This window comes from Pinus tabuliformis, chromosome 6 (genome assembly GCF_031772625.1).
Source record: "Pinus tabuliformis cultivar Carrire ecotype Pingquan chromosome 6, CPIR1, whole genome shotgun sequence".
In the NCBI taxonomy this organism is placed as follows: Eukaryota; Viridiplantae; Streptophyta; class Pinopsida; order Pinales; family Pinaceae; genus Pinus; species Pinus tabuliformis.
In genome coordinates, this window is record NC_142292.1 from 959,589,491 (window position 1) to 959,604,401 (window position 14,911).

Below are 14,911 nucleotides of genomic sequence, written 5' to 3' on the forward strand. Positions count from 1 at the left end.
TTGTGAGCAAGGCAAACAGTCTCTTCAGAAGATTCAGGGACTGTTTTCTTTCCAAAGGCTTTCTCTCTTTCAGCAAACTTTTTCACAAGAGAGTCAAAGGTTATATCTTTAAGGTTTCCATTTGCTTGTAAAGACTCAAGATAATTGGAGTAGGTAGGATAGAGTGCTTTGAGAAAGGCAATAAGAGAGATATCCAGCTCAACCTTAGTGGATTTTATATCATGCATTATAGACTTTATTTCAGATGCAAGAGCAAGAGGATCATTATTTTTCAGTTCAAGAGTGAAGAGTTTAATCATGCGCTGAACAACTTCAAGTGCAGAATGTGTATCATAGAGTTCTTTCAGCTTTTGTAAAGCTTCAAAGGCAGTGGAATAGCAGGAAATATGACGACTTACTTCCTCATTGACAGATGCTGCGATCAATGCAAAGGCTTTGCTGTTCTTGTTTTCCCAAATGGCGAGTTCTTTGTCTGATGTGGGCTGCACAGGGTCTCTGTCTTCTTCTCCGACACACACACCTTTCCACAGCTCATTGTAGATAAGGGTGTGTTTTACCATCCGGGACCATTCAGAATAGTTCTCTTTGCCAGTGAGAACTATTCCGACCATAGAAATGATTGAATGCATTCTGTAAAAAAAAATATCTCTGCCAAAAAACACTTCTGTTGAGAGAGAAAAAAAATCCTTATATGATAGCCTTATGCATTCTCCATATATATATATCACTGCTCATATATATATTACTGTTCAACAAAACTAGGGTGCTCACTGCTTACATATATCAATATCTTCAACAAAAAAATAGAGCTCACATATATATCACTGCTTACATATATCACTGCTGAACAAAAAAGGGCGCTCACTGCTTACATATATCAAACAAAAAGGCGCTCATATGAAAATATATGTATATCACTGTTTAAAAAAAGGAGGGCACATATATATATCACAGTTTTGACAAAAAAGCAGTCACCAATATATACTCCACACAGTGAACATATACCACCAATACCACCAATTTATGGGGTTGTAATGGAAGTGTATTACTGTTGTTGTTGCGACCCGTGATAGGATTTGTTGATGGCATGTTATTGCAGCAAGGTATCTCTCAAACCTTCGAAAACCTTAAGACAAGTCTCAGCGTTTAATACCGCAGTCTTAGGATTTGTTGATGGCGTGTTATTGCAGCAAAGGTATCTGCGAAAACCTTAAGACCGTGCTCAAAAAGAGACGCAGTCTCAGCTTGCATACCACAGTCTCAGCGTTTAATACCGCAGTCTTAGCTCTCCACGGCCATGGCCAGCATTCACCATGGACGAGTCACGCTGCCATTAGACCATCCTCGCCCAGACGACCATCTCATCAGTGCTATCTGAATGGGCAATACAGTATTGTAAGACAGGCAAGTATTGTTACATCGGGTTGAACACCAGGGGCTGCATCAAATAAGAAGCTTTTCGATACCACAGTCTTAATACCACAGTCTTAGTACCAGCGTTTAATACCACAGCGCTTTAAAAAAGGCGCAGTCACCAGTGAGAAATCACTGTGATTCCGGGAGACGCAAGCACAAAGGTCTACACCGAACAACTTCAAGTGCAGTATATCACAGTTCAACAAACATAAAAACGCAGGTCTTCAATACATTAAACGCAGGTCTTCAATTCATTAGACGCAGTCTTCAATATACCATAACAAGAAATACATTAAACGCAGGTCTTTAATTCATTAAACGCAGTCTTCAATATACCATACGCAGGTCTTCAATACATTAAGCGCAGTCATCTTACCGTTGTCAGGCCACAATACGTTGCAAAAAAACGCAGGCTTCTTCAAAACGCAGTCACAGTGTCTTCAAAACCATAAACGCAGGTCTTCTCTTCCTTGAACGGACCTCAACGCAGCGTATGCAGCGATGTCAGAGGGATGTCAGAAGAGCAGAGAGCGTATGCAGGGCTGGTGCGCCAGGGAGCAGAGGTTTCATGAGGCAGCAGAGGAGTTACGCTATTTCTGGAACCTGGGACCTGTGCTCTGATATCATGTCAGGCCAGGTTAACTCCAGGAATTATGAGCGCAAGACAGAACTGAGTGATATTATTCATTCAACTATTATTATTTATACATATACAGAAACGGATCAGTTCATCTTCTAGATGACTGTCCGGCTTCACCTCATCCGTTTCGGATTAGGTGTCAACATTTAGTAATGAATTCATTGCATAGGACTTGAGGCAATGGCCTCATAGCAAGGGTTTGGTGCTCCAGCTTACTTTGGCTTTTGATTTATCACTAATAACCCCTTCATTTTATTTTGCATTTTGAAATTCATATCATGCTCTCTTTTTTTATACAGCTGCATCAACCTTAGGCACCCAAACCCTTTCTCATGGGAATAGATTTAGCATGTTAAGTATGAAAAGGCATGGGCACATTAGCCTTATCAAGGTCCCCCAGCAGTACCCCTTTCCACAAGAGCGGCAACATTTGACTAGAAGATCAACGATGACCACTGGTGAAACAAGGGTAAAGGCATAACTTCCAAGCATCATGATTCATTATCTAATTCAACCCATGATCCCTACTTTCACGTCAAATACATTGAACAGAAGCACTTAGTACAAAGCAATGGAGAGATGTACCTCGTGTGTTGTGCACCAACATCATCAAATGAGTGATCTGGGCACGATGTGAGAGGCAAATGTGGGACTGCTGTCTATAGAGAATGCTGATGTCTTCATCAGGAACATTGTCTGTTGTGTGGATTATTGAAGAAAAATCTCCTCTAGCTACCCCTAAAAGTGAGGGGGTAACAAGCCCAATGATGTTTAGGCACTACTCTTGATTTCCAACCACTAAAATAAATACAATATTTGTCCCTTTATTTTCTGTTTTATAAATCTGGAAATTATATTTAAAAATATCGCAATACATTTTCCAATAAGTCTAAGAAAACTATCTCAAGTGCATGATCTATATTAGACTTAATTTTTCCATTTAACTCTGCAATTTAATACAATATTCTCACACATTAAAACCACATCTAACCAAAGTGATAGTAACCATTTCATTCCCAATCTCTTGCTCGACTTAATCTACCATAGGGATTACCACCTTGAGTTGGAGATGAGTCAGCCTAAAGAGTGGGAGAGAGACATTGACATGACATTGGATAATTAGGTCCTCACCTTGTGAATTGGGACCTTTAAACACCTTGGGTAAGGGTTAAGCAATCAGAGCAGGCATTTGAAAGATTAAGATACTAAACTCTCTGTTACCTGATGCCATCAATAATGAAATCAAAAATAAAGTGGGTAAGCTTCCACTTCAAATCCACCTCCAAGTAGACCATCAGATTAGCCTTGAAAAAATTCTATTGGCCATTGAGTAAAAACTTTACCAAACCATTTTGCAAACAGATCAACAAAATGGTGCATACCAACATGCATAGATAGGAATTACATCCAAAGCAAGTAGTTAGCCTAACCACACCTCCAAGTTGAAATATGCCCTCCAAGACTGCAAATATACAGGGGAACCCACAATATTCTAAGTACCATACCAAAGCACCAGACATGTGGCAACATCTGAGTTAAACAAGAGGCAAACATATCCTGAACTAAAACGCCAATAGGAATTCAAGGAGATCCCTTGGCCTCCCAGTTCAAAAATGCACTATGAATTAATAGCATCCTCATCTGACATACAACACAAAAGAAAAAAGATCACACCTCTTGTCTCCAAGTGCATTTAGCAATCAAACTACTCCTTGTTTTCAGCAAGGAAGAAGTTGAAATCATCTGGATCGAACCCACAAAGGCACCACCATTGACTAAGGCTTTATGGAGGATCCACCTGCAGTGCCAAGCTAGGTTGTGAGGCAGAGTTGAATCAGAGGGCTACTCCACACCCATGACCTCTTCTGAAGACACGAGGGGGAGAGGGGACTGGCCATCAAATCAGTCGCATGGGGGGACCACACCCTCAATAATCAGTTCCCATCGTCTCCTCCTTTTCAACCTCCATTTCCTCGATATCAAGGATTAAGCCCACCAGAAGCTCCTTGTCATTGGCAGCAACAGCTCGCTTTGAAGGAGGGGACCACTCCAATTTGTTCTTTTTCAAATTAGAAAAACAAATTTCCTTTAGTTTGGCATTAAAAGAACAAACTACTACATTGACAGGCCCATCAATTCTGCAATTATTACAGGCAATGTAATAAAGAGGAGACCTCTCCCGAGATTGGTTTATCCTGCCATAGACCACGCCCAACTCAAACTCTGAAAGACACCTGTTCTCCAACACCATGAGAACCCACTGCAAATCGAAACCTTTACACTGTGTGGCCTTTCTTACCTAAAGCAGAGATCGTACAAAGACCTCCCTTAGCAATGGCATCTTCCACATCTCTTGGATGGCCAAAAACCTTACGTCATTTTCTCTTCCTACAACCCTGTCACGCCTATACCATCAATCTGGACTCTATGAGTGGCTATACCGGTCTCCTGAGCAGTCGTACAGCTAAGAAATCCCCCCTTACACTACCCAAATTCCTGACCATACCCCTGCGCACCTGTACCTTTCCTTCATCGTGGCCTCCACCAGTCAAGCCATCTCTCTCTCCTCCACACAATCTCCCACCCAAACCTCCCATTGGATCCTCTCATATTCATCCCCCCTTTAATGACACTTCAGTTTTCAGCTTTCTTTTCTCGTATTGCCTTACTGTTTGCATTCATTCCTGGATGCTAAAACTTACAAGTTACTATAATATTATTTTAATTTTAATTTTTTTAAGGGCACCCACAAGCCCTAGCAACCTTGAGGGAAAGTATCATATTAGTGGTTAACATAAAATTTTGGTGGACAAAAATGGAACAAATTGTGTTACAGATTTTTTATTGAATATACTCTTTGATATTGACAAATTATATCATTACACGTTTCATTGGATACTACAAGAGAAAATGATCCAAGATTTTCTTCCTCGGTTTCCATTGTAAATGTCATGGATGCATTCAAGGAATAGTTCACCGATCATTTAAAAAGTAACCATTCATGACAGTGCAGTTCCTGTGCGCAGTGATAATATATTTAAGGCACTAACAAAATGAAAGTTATTTAGATGTTGTGCTGTTGGAAACTGAAAAGGGTATTGTAATCAGTAAGAATACAAAATACCAAGAAAATTTCAAATATTTTGTCCTGATACCAAAAACTCACCTGTGGCAAGACTGTCAGCAATTCAAGAAAACTTATTAAATAATCCGGGTTGGAACCCAATTCATCACGTAACCAGTTCAGAATTCCCCCACCTCCCCAGTCTTGGGCAGAAACATGTACAGCTAGTGCTGACATTGCTATACAGATCTGCAAAGTTGATAAACAGAATAAGGAAAGAACATCAAACCCACACTTCATGACCTTACAGCTACAAAATGTTTAACAAGGTTATTATAAATTATAATCTATTTCATAAAACAGTTGTATAATAACCGCTAAAATATTGCATGTACCTGCATTCTAACTTTTGAGGGACCTTTGGAAAACTTTTTCAGCAAATTCTGCACATGCAAGATCCAAAGGAAATATTGATTTTTTAGAAAATTGTCAGAAACAACATGGCTGGATATGGCATATATAAAAATACATATTCAACTACATTCAATACCATCGATGGCAGTAGATACCTCTCAATTTCTGTCTAAAATTTAAATGCCCAAGTGCCTATGCTGGTATGAAAAAATGCCTTAGACATAACAACTTGCTGGATTGTGTTTAATGGATCATAGTGCATCCATAATTCATTTATTTTGTGTTTCATTCATTTGGTGCATCTAACCAAATGACATTTCTGATTTCTTAATAAGATGAAAAAAATCAGTGATTAGTTTCTTTGCTTACCAAAACGGTTTTGATAGTAGAGTTATATATTTCAGTTGTTTCTGAAGGTTTGTTGATCATGGTAGGCTATAAATATTAATATCTGGCTAGGAAGAAGAAATTCCTATATTCAGTGCCAGAGAGAACCGAATGGATGATATATGGCATTCCGCTCTTACTGGATATGAGTATTTGCTTTAGTATCAGAGTTATCAAGGTAAATGACGAATTGATTATGACAGAGTAGGAGAGATAACCATAGATCAATATAAGTGAAACACATCTGGATTCTGTTACTGCTACACAGCTCAGTTGACTTTCCATTTACTCAGAAACAACTTTACTGTCCATCTCCCATAGTTAGCTACATTCTATATTGTAGTATTTCCTTGAAATTCTGCAACTGCTGTAGTGAAGAAATCTGAAACTAATTGTTGCATCAAGACAGAGAATTTCTCTACCAATTTGCAGCAGAATATAACAGAAATAACACAGCCACACGACAGAAAAAAACTGGGAAAACCCTCTGCCAGCTGTAGAAATTTTCTTGACAAAGTTTGAGCAAAAAGAATTATTACAAGGAAAATTATTTCTCTAGAGAACAAAGCTCGTTCTCCCTGCTAGTACTTAGCTTGAAACCCTGCTTGCAAGAACCCTGTCCTTAGTGCTTAAATCCTTGCGCTGGCCCTGAAAATTTTCTCCTATTTCCTAGCACACACCAGCAAGAATTTCCTCTGCCAAACACTGCGTATAGGCCTCTCCTTCACACTCTTCCTAGATCTGCTAGCTCACACATAAAACTCATGCTCTCTATTGTCTTGTCTCATAACCCTGTGCTCACACAAAACAATGAATCAATTATGTGCCTTTGTCCTCCTTATAAGCAATTCGACCCATCTAAATCTGGCAAGTTTATTTTAGGAACTCAGTCTTGTGATTGATCATTGACTAGTTAACTGAGTCTAACTGACTCATGTAACTCGTCCTAGACACAAATAACCATTGAGACTTCTAACTCGCACTAGGAGACAAACAACTGAGCCTCCAACTATTCGCACGCTTCATGAACTCATCCTAACTTTTAGGAACTCGTCCAATTATTGATGTAGTGTGTCCAAGGTAATCCATTTTTATCACTTTTCATCTCTCCCTATTATCCAACTCCATTCTTCAGGCAAATAGTGATTGGTCATTGGGATCAGCACTCTTAATCCACATCCTTGAGCTAGGGCCCGAAAACTCGACCGGAAGATTGATGCAATTGAAAGAAAAATTAAAAGCATGTAATGCCACAATGAAAGAAAATGTAAAATGCAAAAAATGGTTGGGGCAATATTTAGCGCACAGGCAAAATCCTAGCATGCGCCCTACCCCCATCATTAGCATCACCCAATTCCTCAAAGCATTGAATGTTTCACATCAAATAAAGGAACTCTTCAATATCCCAACCTTGATAAGCGATAAACTGCTACATCTTAAAGGGGGTATTGGAAAAACATAAAGCAAGCTTAGAATCCTAAGCTATGCACCAAATAAAGGCAAATCATTAAAGGTGCACCAAAGGGGTGTAAAAAAGCAAGCCAAGGAAGGGGTAACCCATGCCACCACAATTGCTCCCTCCTTACATCATTACACTCAGTATGTTGGATCCCCATTAGTTGGTCTCATGGTTGTGGCACCTTCCTTGGAGTCTCTCCCACTTCAAGACCACCATTATCACACAAACATATGTATTGATGGGTTGACCCAGGACATGTCACTCCCCTCGGGGGCTAGAAGCACCTAAAAGGGTTGTTGACCAAATCATCCTGAACATAAGTGAGGTAACTTCTTTACAGATCTTGATCTAGTTAAACATTTGAAGGTGAGTTTTGTGTAAAGTATTTTTTGTGCCCCTAACATTAGATATGGTTCACTATGTTGCTTTAATGTCTTCATTCCTCTAATAAAGTTGATGTTGGAATATTTAGCAATACTAAAAGGGGGGGTTGAATCAGTATTAACAATTTTTAACTTCAAAAACTTGTAAATGCATCCACAGATATAGAGCAAAGCACACAAATATACAGAGCACAGAGATTTTTACGTGGAAGCCCAAAGTAGGAGAAAACCATAGAATTATTTTATTAAAATATATCAAAAGTACATTCAAATTTATCAGCACCAAAGCTTGTACAAGAGTCAATATTAGTCAAACATTTCCTCTTGGCAATTGCTCCTATGTCCTTCACACAATCACTCAATTTCCCAAACACGACCTCCTTAGCAAATAAACTTTCCTCAACAAATGATCCTTGAACTCAGCTTCCTTATCAGCAGAACTCACCCTCAACAAGCACGAAACCAAGATCGAAACCTTCAAAAATGTGTGCCAAAAATCCTTCCAAAATAAGCCAAAAAAAATCCCAAAATAAGCCAAAAATAAAAATCCAAAATAATCCAAAAACCCTTCAAAAATGTGCCAAAAGTCCTTCCCCACAAAGTCTCTCCAAATCAGCTCCTCTTCACTTTTGGTTCATGAGGTATGAGCCTTAAAATTTCTTCTTTTCTTCACTTGTTTGAACAAATCTGAATTTTCTTGAGCGAATGACTTAAAATGCTCCTTCTTCCACCTACTTATAGTGCAATCTATTGAGAAATCTAGGGGCCAACTAAAGATAGGTGATTTATCGAACTTTGATAACTGCTTGTGATATATTTTTACTTAACTTGATTAGCTTCTTCTTTCTCTTGATTATTATTAGTGTTCTCTATCATCAAATAGCTACCAAACCATAAAGAATAGTGAGACAATAGGACATGGGATATAGACGATCAGTCAGGGCCAAAACCTCTCCAACTAAGAGGAAAACCCACCAGAATTTTCTCTTCTTATAGATCTTCAATTTGACAAATTCCAAGCCTTTTGACCCTTGACCAAGACCCTTCAAGACCAAGTCACACCTTGCTTCCAACAACTTCTACAATCTTGACTTCTAGCAGCTTCTTCTACAACTTCAACCTGCCCAACAAATTATTCTGCAACTTCGACCTGCCTAGTAGATTCTTCTGCAACTTTGACCTCTACAGTAAATTCACAGCTTCGACCTAGATGCAACTTCACAGCTTCAATGCAGCTTTAGAATTTCGTCTAGCCCAATAACTGTAGAAACCCTAATGAAAGATAGAGAGGGGGGCCCAAAAACTTCGATCTTTATCTTCTTATTCTTCGTCGTCCTTTTCCAACTTCTATCTTGAGGAGATCAAACTTGCTTGAGTCTATGTACAAATGAGGTTGAATTCCTTCTTATTTATAGGCTTGTGAGGGGTGCGAATTCTTATCTTTAGGTTGACTTGTCCCTTCATGTCGGCCGACTTGATCTTTGCACTATGACAAGGTCTTGGAGGGTCTTTTGACTCTAATTTTGACTCAAATAATTTTCTTTACAATATGTAACATGCCCAAATGGGTCTTCAATACATGACAATGACTCAATTGACTTTACGTCAAACCTAGAAGCACTCAATGGGTGCTTGACCTATAAAATAAATTTCCTTGAGCATGAAAACGTGCCTTAAGAATAACAATAATAAATTTATTTTCTTTTTACATTAAATACAAAAAATCATGATTACATATGTCATTATGAAGACTGAACCTAGTTACATGTTTCAACACTCCCTCTTAACTAGGGAGGTATTCATAATCCATACAGGGTACTTGGACATTTTCAATCTGAAGAATTCTCATAAGAATAGTCGTATTGGTAACCCATTTGTTTAGCATCATATCAACTAGCATTGTCACATAGCAAGGCCTTGACTAACAGCTCTATCTCTCCACAAGATCAAAGCACAATGTTGGCAAGACCAATGATTTATAGACACCATCATCATTGTCTCTCAAGGAACATACCCCACCCAGTTGTTCACAGGGTATGTCCTTCCAAGACTATTCTTATCATAGATTCCCAATCCTCAAAGAATATCAGTCCCCTACAACTACTCTTATCTTGGATGCCCCACCACATCCTCATAGAGTATTGGATGCCAGATGCTTACCCAATCCTCCATTCTTTCTTCTCAAATTGAAGACAAGAATGATGTGTCTATCTTTCCCTCTCAACCAGGGAGGATATACCCATTCCCAATAAAAGGAATGTAACCAAGCTCCCTCTTATTCAAAGACTTGTCCAAGCTCCCTCTTAACCAGGGACTTGCTTCCAAGCTCCCTCTTTAACCAGGGACTTATTTCCAAGCTCCCTCTTAGCCAAGGACTTGTTTCCAGCAGCAACTATCTCTTCTTTGGTGGAGATCATGGGACCTTCAGATGCTTATAGAACTCCTCCATTCGATGTCATGAATTTCATATTATGGAGCCTTCATCTTGTAGGGCATCGACCATCCATCACTTTCATTTACAAATCAAGTCATTCATGTCATCCTTCTCTTCATTGGAAAGTGATCTTCTAGTCCACATATGGCTTTCCTTCATACAACTACCTCTTCCATGTCATGTTTCCTTCAGGATCTTCCATCCCACCACATGAGTGCTAGTTGTAGGTGACATCTACAACTCTTTTTCGGTAGCCCTGCATTAACCCATCCAGATGTTGTTCAAAAATAAAAAATGAACATCAAATCAAAATTACCTTTTGTGATGACCTTTCATCATGACATCTACTTGCTCACAACATCAACATCCTGCATATTCATAAACACATCTCCAAGACATCATATGTCAAGGGTCTCCTTTCTTTACAGACCTTATCAGGGTCTTCATACATTTTCCATGGAGATGTCATACCAGTTCCTTCTAGTCATCAGATGTTGATTCATTTTCTTATGTAACCATAGTTGCATCTTTCACGCTCTCTTCTTTCTTTCTTCACATACTGCTTCCCAGGAACTTCCATCCATAGTTCTTTTATCTTTGTCAACCACCTCATATTCCATGTGAGGACATATTATGTTGATTTTATCTTGTCAATATGTGAACCATGCCTTCATGCATCTTTTCCAAAGTAAGAGATCCCCTTTCTTCGATGATGCTCATGAGGTAAAGCATTTACCCATGCTATCTGCAACTCTGTGATGACATGACTTATTCTAACAAATGCATACATACCTCTTTTCTTTTGTTCGTCATCTAAACTTCCTTTGGCAGCTTCCTTTCATTGCTTGAAAGTTCTTTAACCATGCTGCTTTCTTTTGTCATCATACCATCATTTTTCTTAAACCATGAATCCCATACAAGATGGAATTCTTAGCGAGACACTTGCTTTTCCCAAGAGAGGTGAACCTTCTAATGAAGATTCCAATGGAGGATCTTGATTATCCTCATTCAACAAATGCTCCTTTCTCATAAAGATGATGTATGATGAATTTCTTCTATCATACTAGATGACTTTCCTTTCCCATAAGTACTACTTATGCCTTTAATGAGGTTACCAAGAGCTACTTCCTTTTCTTGCTACAACCATGTAGACTTCTACTTCAGCTATTCTTTCAAGCTTTTATAATGATGACATGAGCTCTTGCTTTAATTGTACGTTTCTAGTATGATGCCATTTTCCACTAAGATGCATCTCATCATAATGCTCCTTATCTTGATTGCCATGGTAGAGGTCTTCTCACCTCCCACTTCTCCTTGCCATGCATTGGAGAAACCCTAATAGTGAAGATCTATCCCTTTAGATTTCTTCTCATCATGTTCTTCTACTTCTTCGATGAGCTTCATTTCTTTCTTTCCTCTTGTAATCCTTTTTGAATTTCAGACAATCTCTTTTGTAATGCCCATATTCCTGACAGCGATAGTATTGGATCTTTGACATATTGATCTTCTTATTTTTCTGAGAACCAAATTTTCCAAACTTTCCTTTTCTCTTAGCCATGGCAACAAATGCTTGAACTTGTTCGCTTGGTCCCACATCACTTTTTGCTTTTAACCTGGTTTCTTCAATTTTACACAATGACCAGAGTTCACTGAATGGGGTTGCCTCCTCCTTTTCATAGATGCTTTCATTTTATACAGCTTGGTTCTTAAAGATATGACTTCTTCAGAGATGCCTACGGAGAACAATTCAACTAATTTCTCGTAGATTTTTTTTTGATGTCTCTAACTTTACATACAGAATGAGGGGATCCTTGATGGATTCTATAAGAACCCTTTGAGCCCTTATTTTCCTTTTCATGTATTCAGCTAGAGCTTGAGCTTCTTCCTTTGGAGGTTTAGTGAAAGAACCCTTAACATGCTCAACGACTTCATTTTTATGAGGATCAAATCTATCTTTTTCTTCCATGCAAGAAAGTCTGATGACACAACCAATTTTTGCTTTCCTTGCAAAATGAAGTCATTTTAACAGATTCAAATGTAGATATAAAGATACTTGTGAAGTGAAGATACTCCTAGATGATGAGATCTTCAACTTGATGCCTTCTTGATTTTGATGATAATGTAGATAGATGTCTTCTTGGTGAAGAAGTCTTCCTTCAGAATCGATCCCCGGCTCAAAGGGAGATCACATTGATTCCTTGATGATGATGACAATGCTTTTTCTTACTTTTCTTCCTTCAAGTCAATGCTAGTTAAACTTGTTTCACAACCTCAAATTTCGACCCTTCTTCAGAATTTCAGCTTGCTGTAGCAAATCTGCAATTTTGGCCTTTTCTGCAGTAACCCTAGTTCACACGTGTGGCTAGAAGATGGACAAATTTGCCTCCTTTCTACTTCGCTTGACTTGAATTATTTTTCTTGTTATCTCAGCTTGCAAAGGAGACCTTTCTTGGCACAAAACTTGACCCTTGATGGTGGTTGCAATTCGATACTTCTTGTTGTAGAAGGATGTCCTAATACTTTGCACTTGTGGATAATATAGCCTAGAAAATAGACCCAAAAGTGCTCTGCTCTTTCTTCCTCGTAATAATGATTATAGAATGTGTGAGTTTCCCAAGAACGCTTCAAGTGTGGAACCCTTCTTTGGATGAGCTAGGGTTTTGAGGTCTTCTTTGATGCTCTTAATTATTCCCTTCAATATGATGAGAGGGTTAGTCCTTCTTGATGATTGATGCTCTTGATGTTTCGAAGATGATCTCTTTATACTTCAGCCCTTGAGTATCCTTCTCCGATACCATGTTGAGAAATCTAGGTGGCAACTAAAGATAGGTGATTTCTCGAACTTTAATAACTACTTGTGATACATTTTTACTTAACTTGATTAGCTTCTTCTTTCTCTTGATTATTATTAGTGTTCTATATCATCAAACAGCTACCAAACCATAAAGAACAGTGAGACAATATGACACAGGATATAAGCAATCAGAGAGGGCCAAAACCTCTCCAACTGAGAAGAAAACCCACAAGAATTCTTTCTCTTCTTGTAGATCTTCAATTCGACAAATTCCATGACCTTTGACCCTTGACCAAGACCCTCCAAGACCAAGTCACACCTTGCTTCCAACAACTTCTGCAATCTTGACTTCTAGCAGCTTCTTTTGCAACTTCGACCTGCCCAGCAGATTCTTCTGCAACATCGACCTCTCCAGCAGATTCACAGCTTCGACCTAGATGTAACTTCAAAGCTTCGATGCAGCTTCAGAATTTCGTCTAGCCCAGTAACTGTAGAAACCCTAACGAAAGAGAGAGAGAGAGGCTCAAAAACTTTGATCTTTATCTTCTTCTTCTTCGTCGTTTTCCAGCTTCTATCTTGAGGAGATCGAACTTGCTTGAGTGAGTACAAATGAGGACGAATTCCTTCTTATTTATAGACTTGCAATGGGTATGAATTCCTATCTTTAGGTCAACTTGCTCCTTCATGTAGGCCGACTTGATCTTTGCACTATGATGAGATCTTGGAGGATCTTTTGACTCTTTTGACTCAAATAATTTTCTTTACAGTATGTAACATGCCCAAATGGGTCTTCAATACATGACAATGACTCAATTGACTTTATGACAAACCAAGAAGCACACAATGGGTTCTTGGACTATAAATAAATTTCCTTGAGCATGAAACCCATACCTCAAGAATAACAATAATAAATTTATTTTATTTTTACCTTAAATACATAAAATCATGATTACATATGTCATTATGAAGACTGAACCTTCAAAAATGTGTGCCAAAAATCCTTCTAAAATAAGCCAAAAAAAACCCAAAATAACCCAAAAACCCTTCAAAAATGTACCAACAATCCTTCCCCACAAAGTCTCTCCAAATCAGCTCCTCTTCACTTTGGTTCATGAGGTATGAGCCTTAAAATTTCTTCTTTTCTTCATTTGTTTGAACAAATCCGCATTTGCTTGAGCGAATGACTTAAAATGCTCCTTCTTCCACCTATTTATAGTGCATTCAGGCTCTAGACTGAGCCGACTTGTCCACTAGCTAGGTTGATTTGTCCATTGTCCGGACTGGCTTGTACGACTGGCAGAATGTATAGTGAATATTCAAAAAATCATTTCTCCTCAAAAGTGAGGAGTTAGAGGGAGTGTCATATTCCATTGGAAAAGGTCTCGGAATAAGTTTTTCAACCATATATGTTATGCTTCCATTTGAGCTAGCTAAATGGATTGAAAATGCATTCAAATATGGGGTATCCAAATGGGGCATCAAAAACCAAAAAATCATTTATCCTCAACCATGTGGAGTTAGGAGTGCCATATACCATTGGAAAGGTCTTGAAATAAGCTTTCCAACCATATATATGTTATACTTCGATTTGAGCTAGATAAATGGAGTTAAAATGTATTCAAAGATAGGGTATCCAAATAGGGCATCAAAAATCCAAAAACAATATTTTGAAACGTGTTATTTGAATATGTAACTTTCTCTTTCATTTGGACAGCCTTTGACATGAATGACAACTTTCAAAAGTTGATCTCACTTGATCTTGAGAGGTTTTGTTCAGAGGGTAGCATATATGCAAGAGATCCCTTAAGGGATGGTTTCATGCTTTTTTAGCACCTTCCAACAGGTTCTTTGCCCCTTTCAAAGGGTAGACATGACTGTGGGTCCAATGCTAGCCCTCTAGAGATGAGTGTTGGGCCTTGA

At 38.6% G+C, this 14,911-nt stretch overlaps 1 protein-coding gene across 2 annotated transcripts in view; it reads right to left on the minus strand.

Annotated features, from left to right (window-relative positions):
* The window catches only part of MOS14 (ARM repeat superfamily protein), a 464,252-nt gene that overhangs the window by 292,600 nt on the left and 156,741 nt on the right, over window positions 1-14,911 (minus strand). For both annotated transcript variants that reach the window (XM_089423464.1, XM_089423460.1), the window contains exons 4-5: window positions 5,516-5,563; window positions 5,223-5,369 (exon numbers count right to left, since the gene is read on the minus strand). In XM_089423464.1, the coding sequence (XP_089279590.1) occupies window positions 5,223-5,369; window positions 5,516-5,563 (195 nt within the window). The remainder of the gene's footprint in view (window positions 1-5,222; window positions 5,370-5,515; window positions 5,564-14,911) is intronic.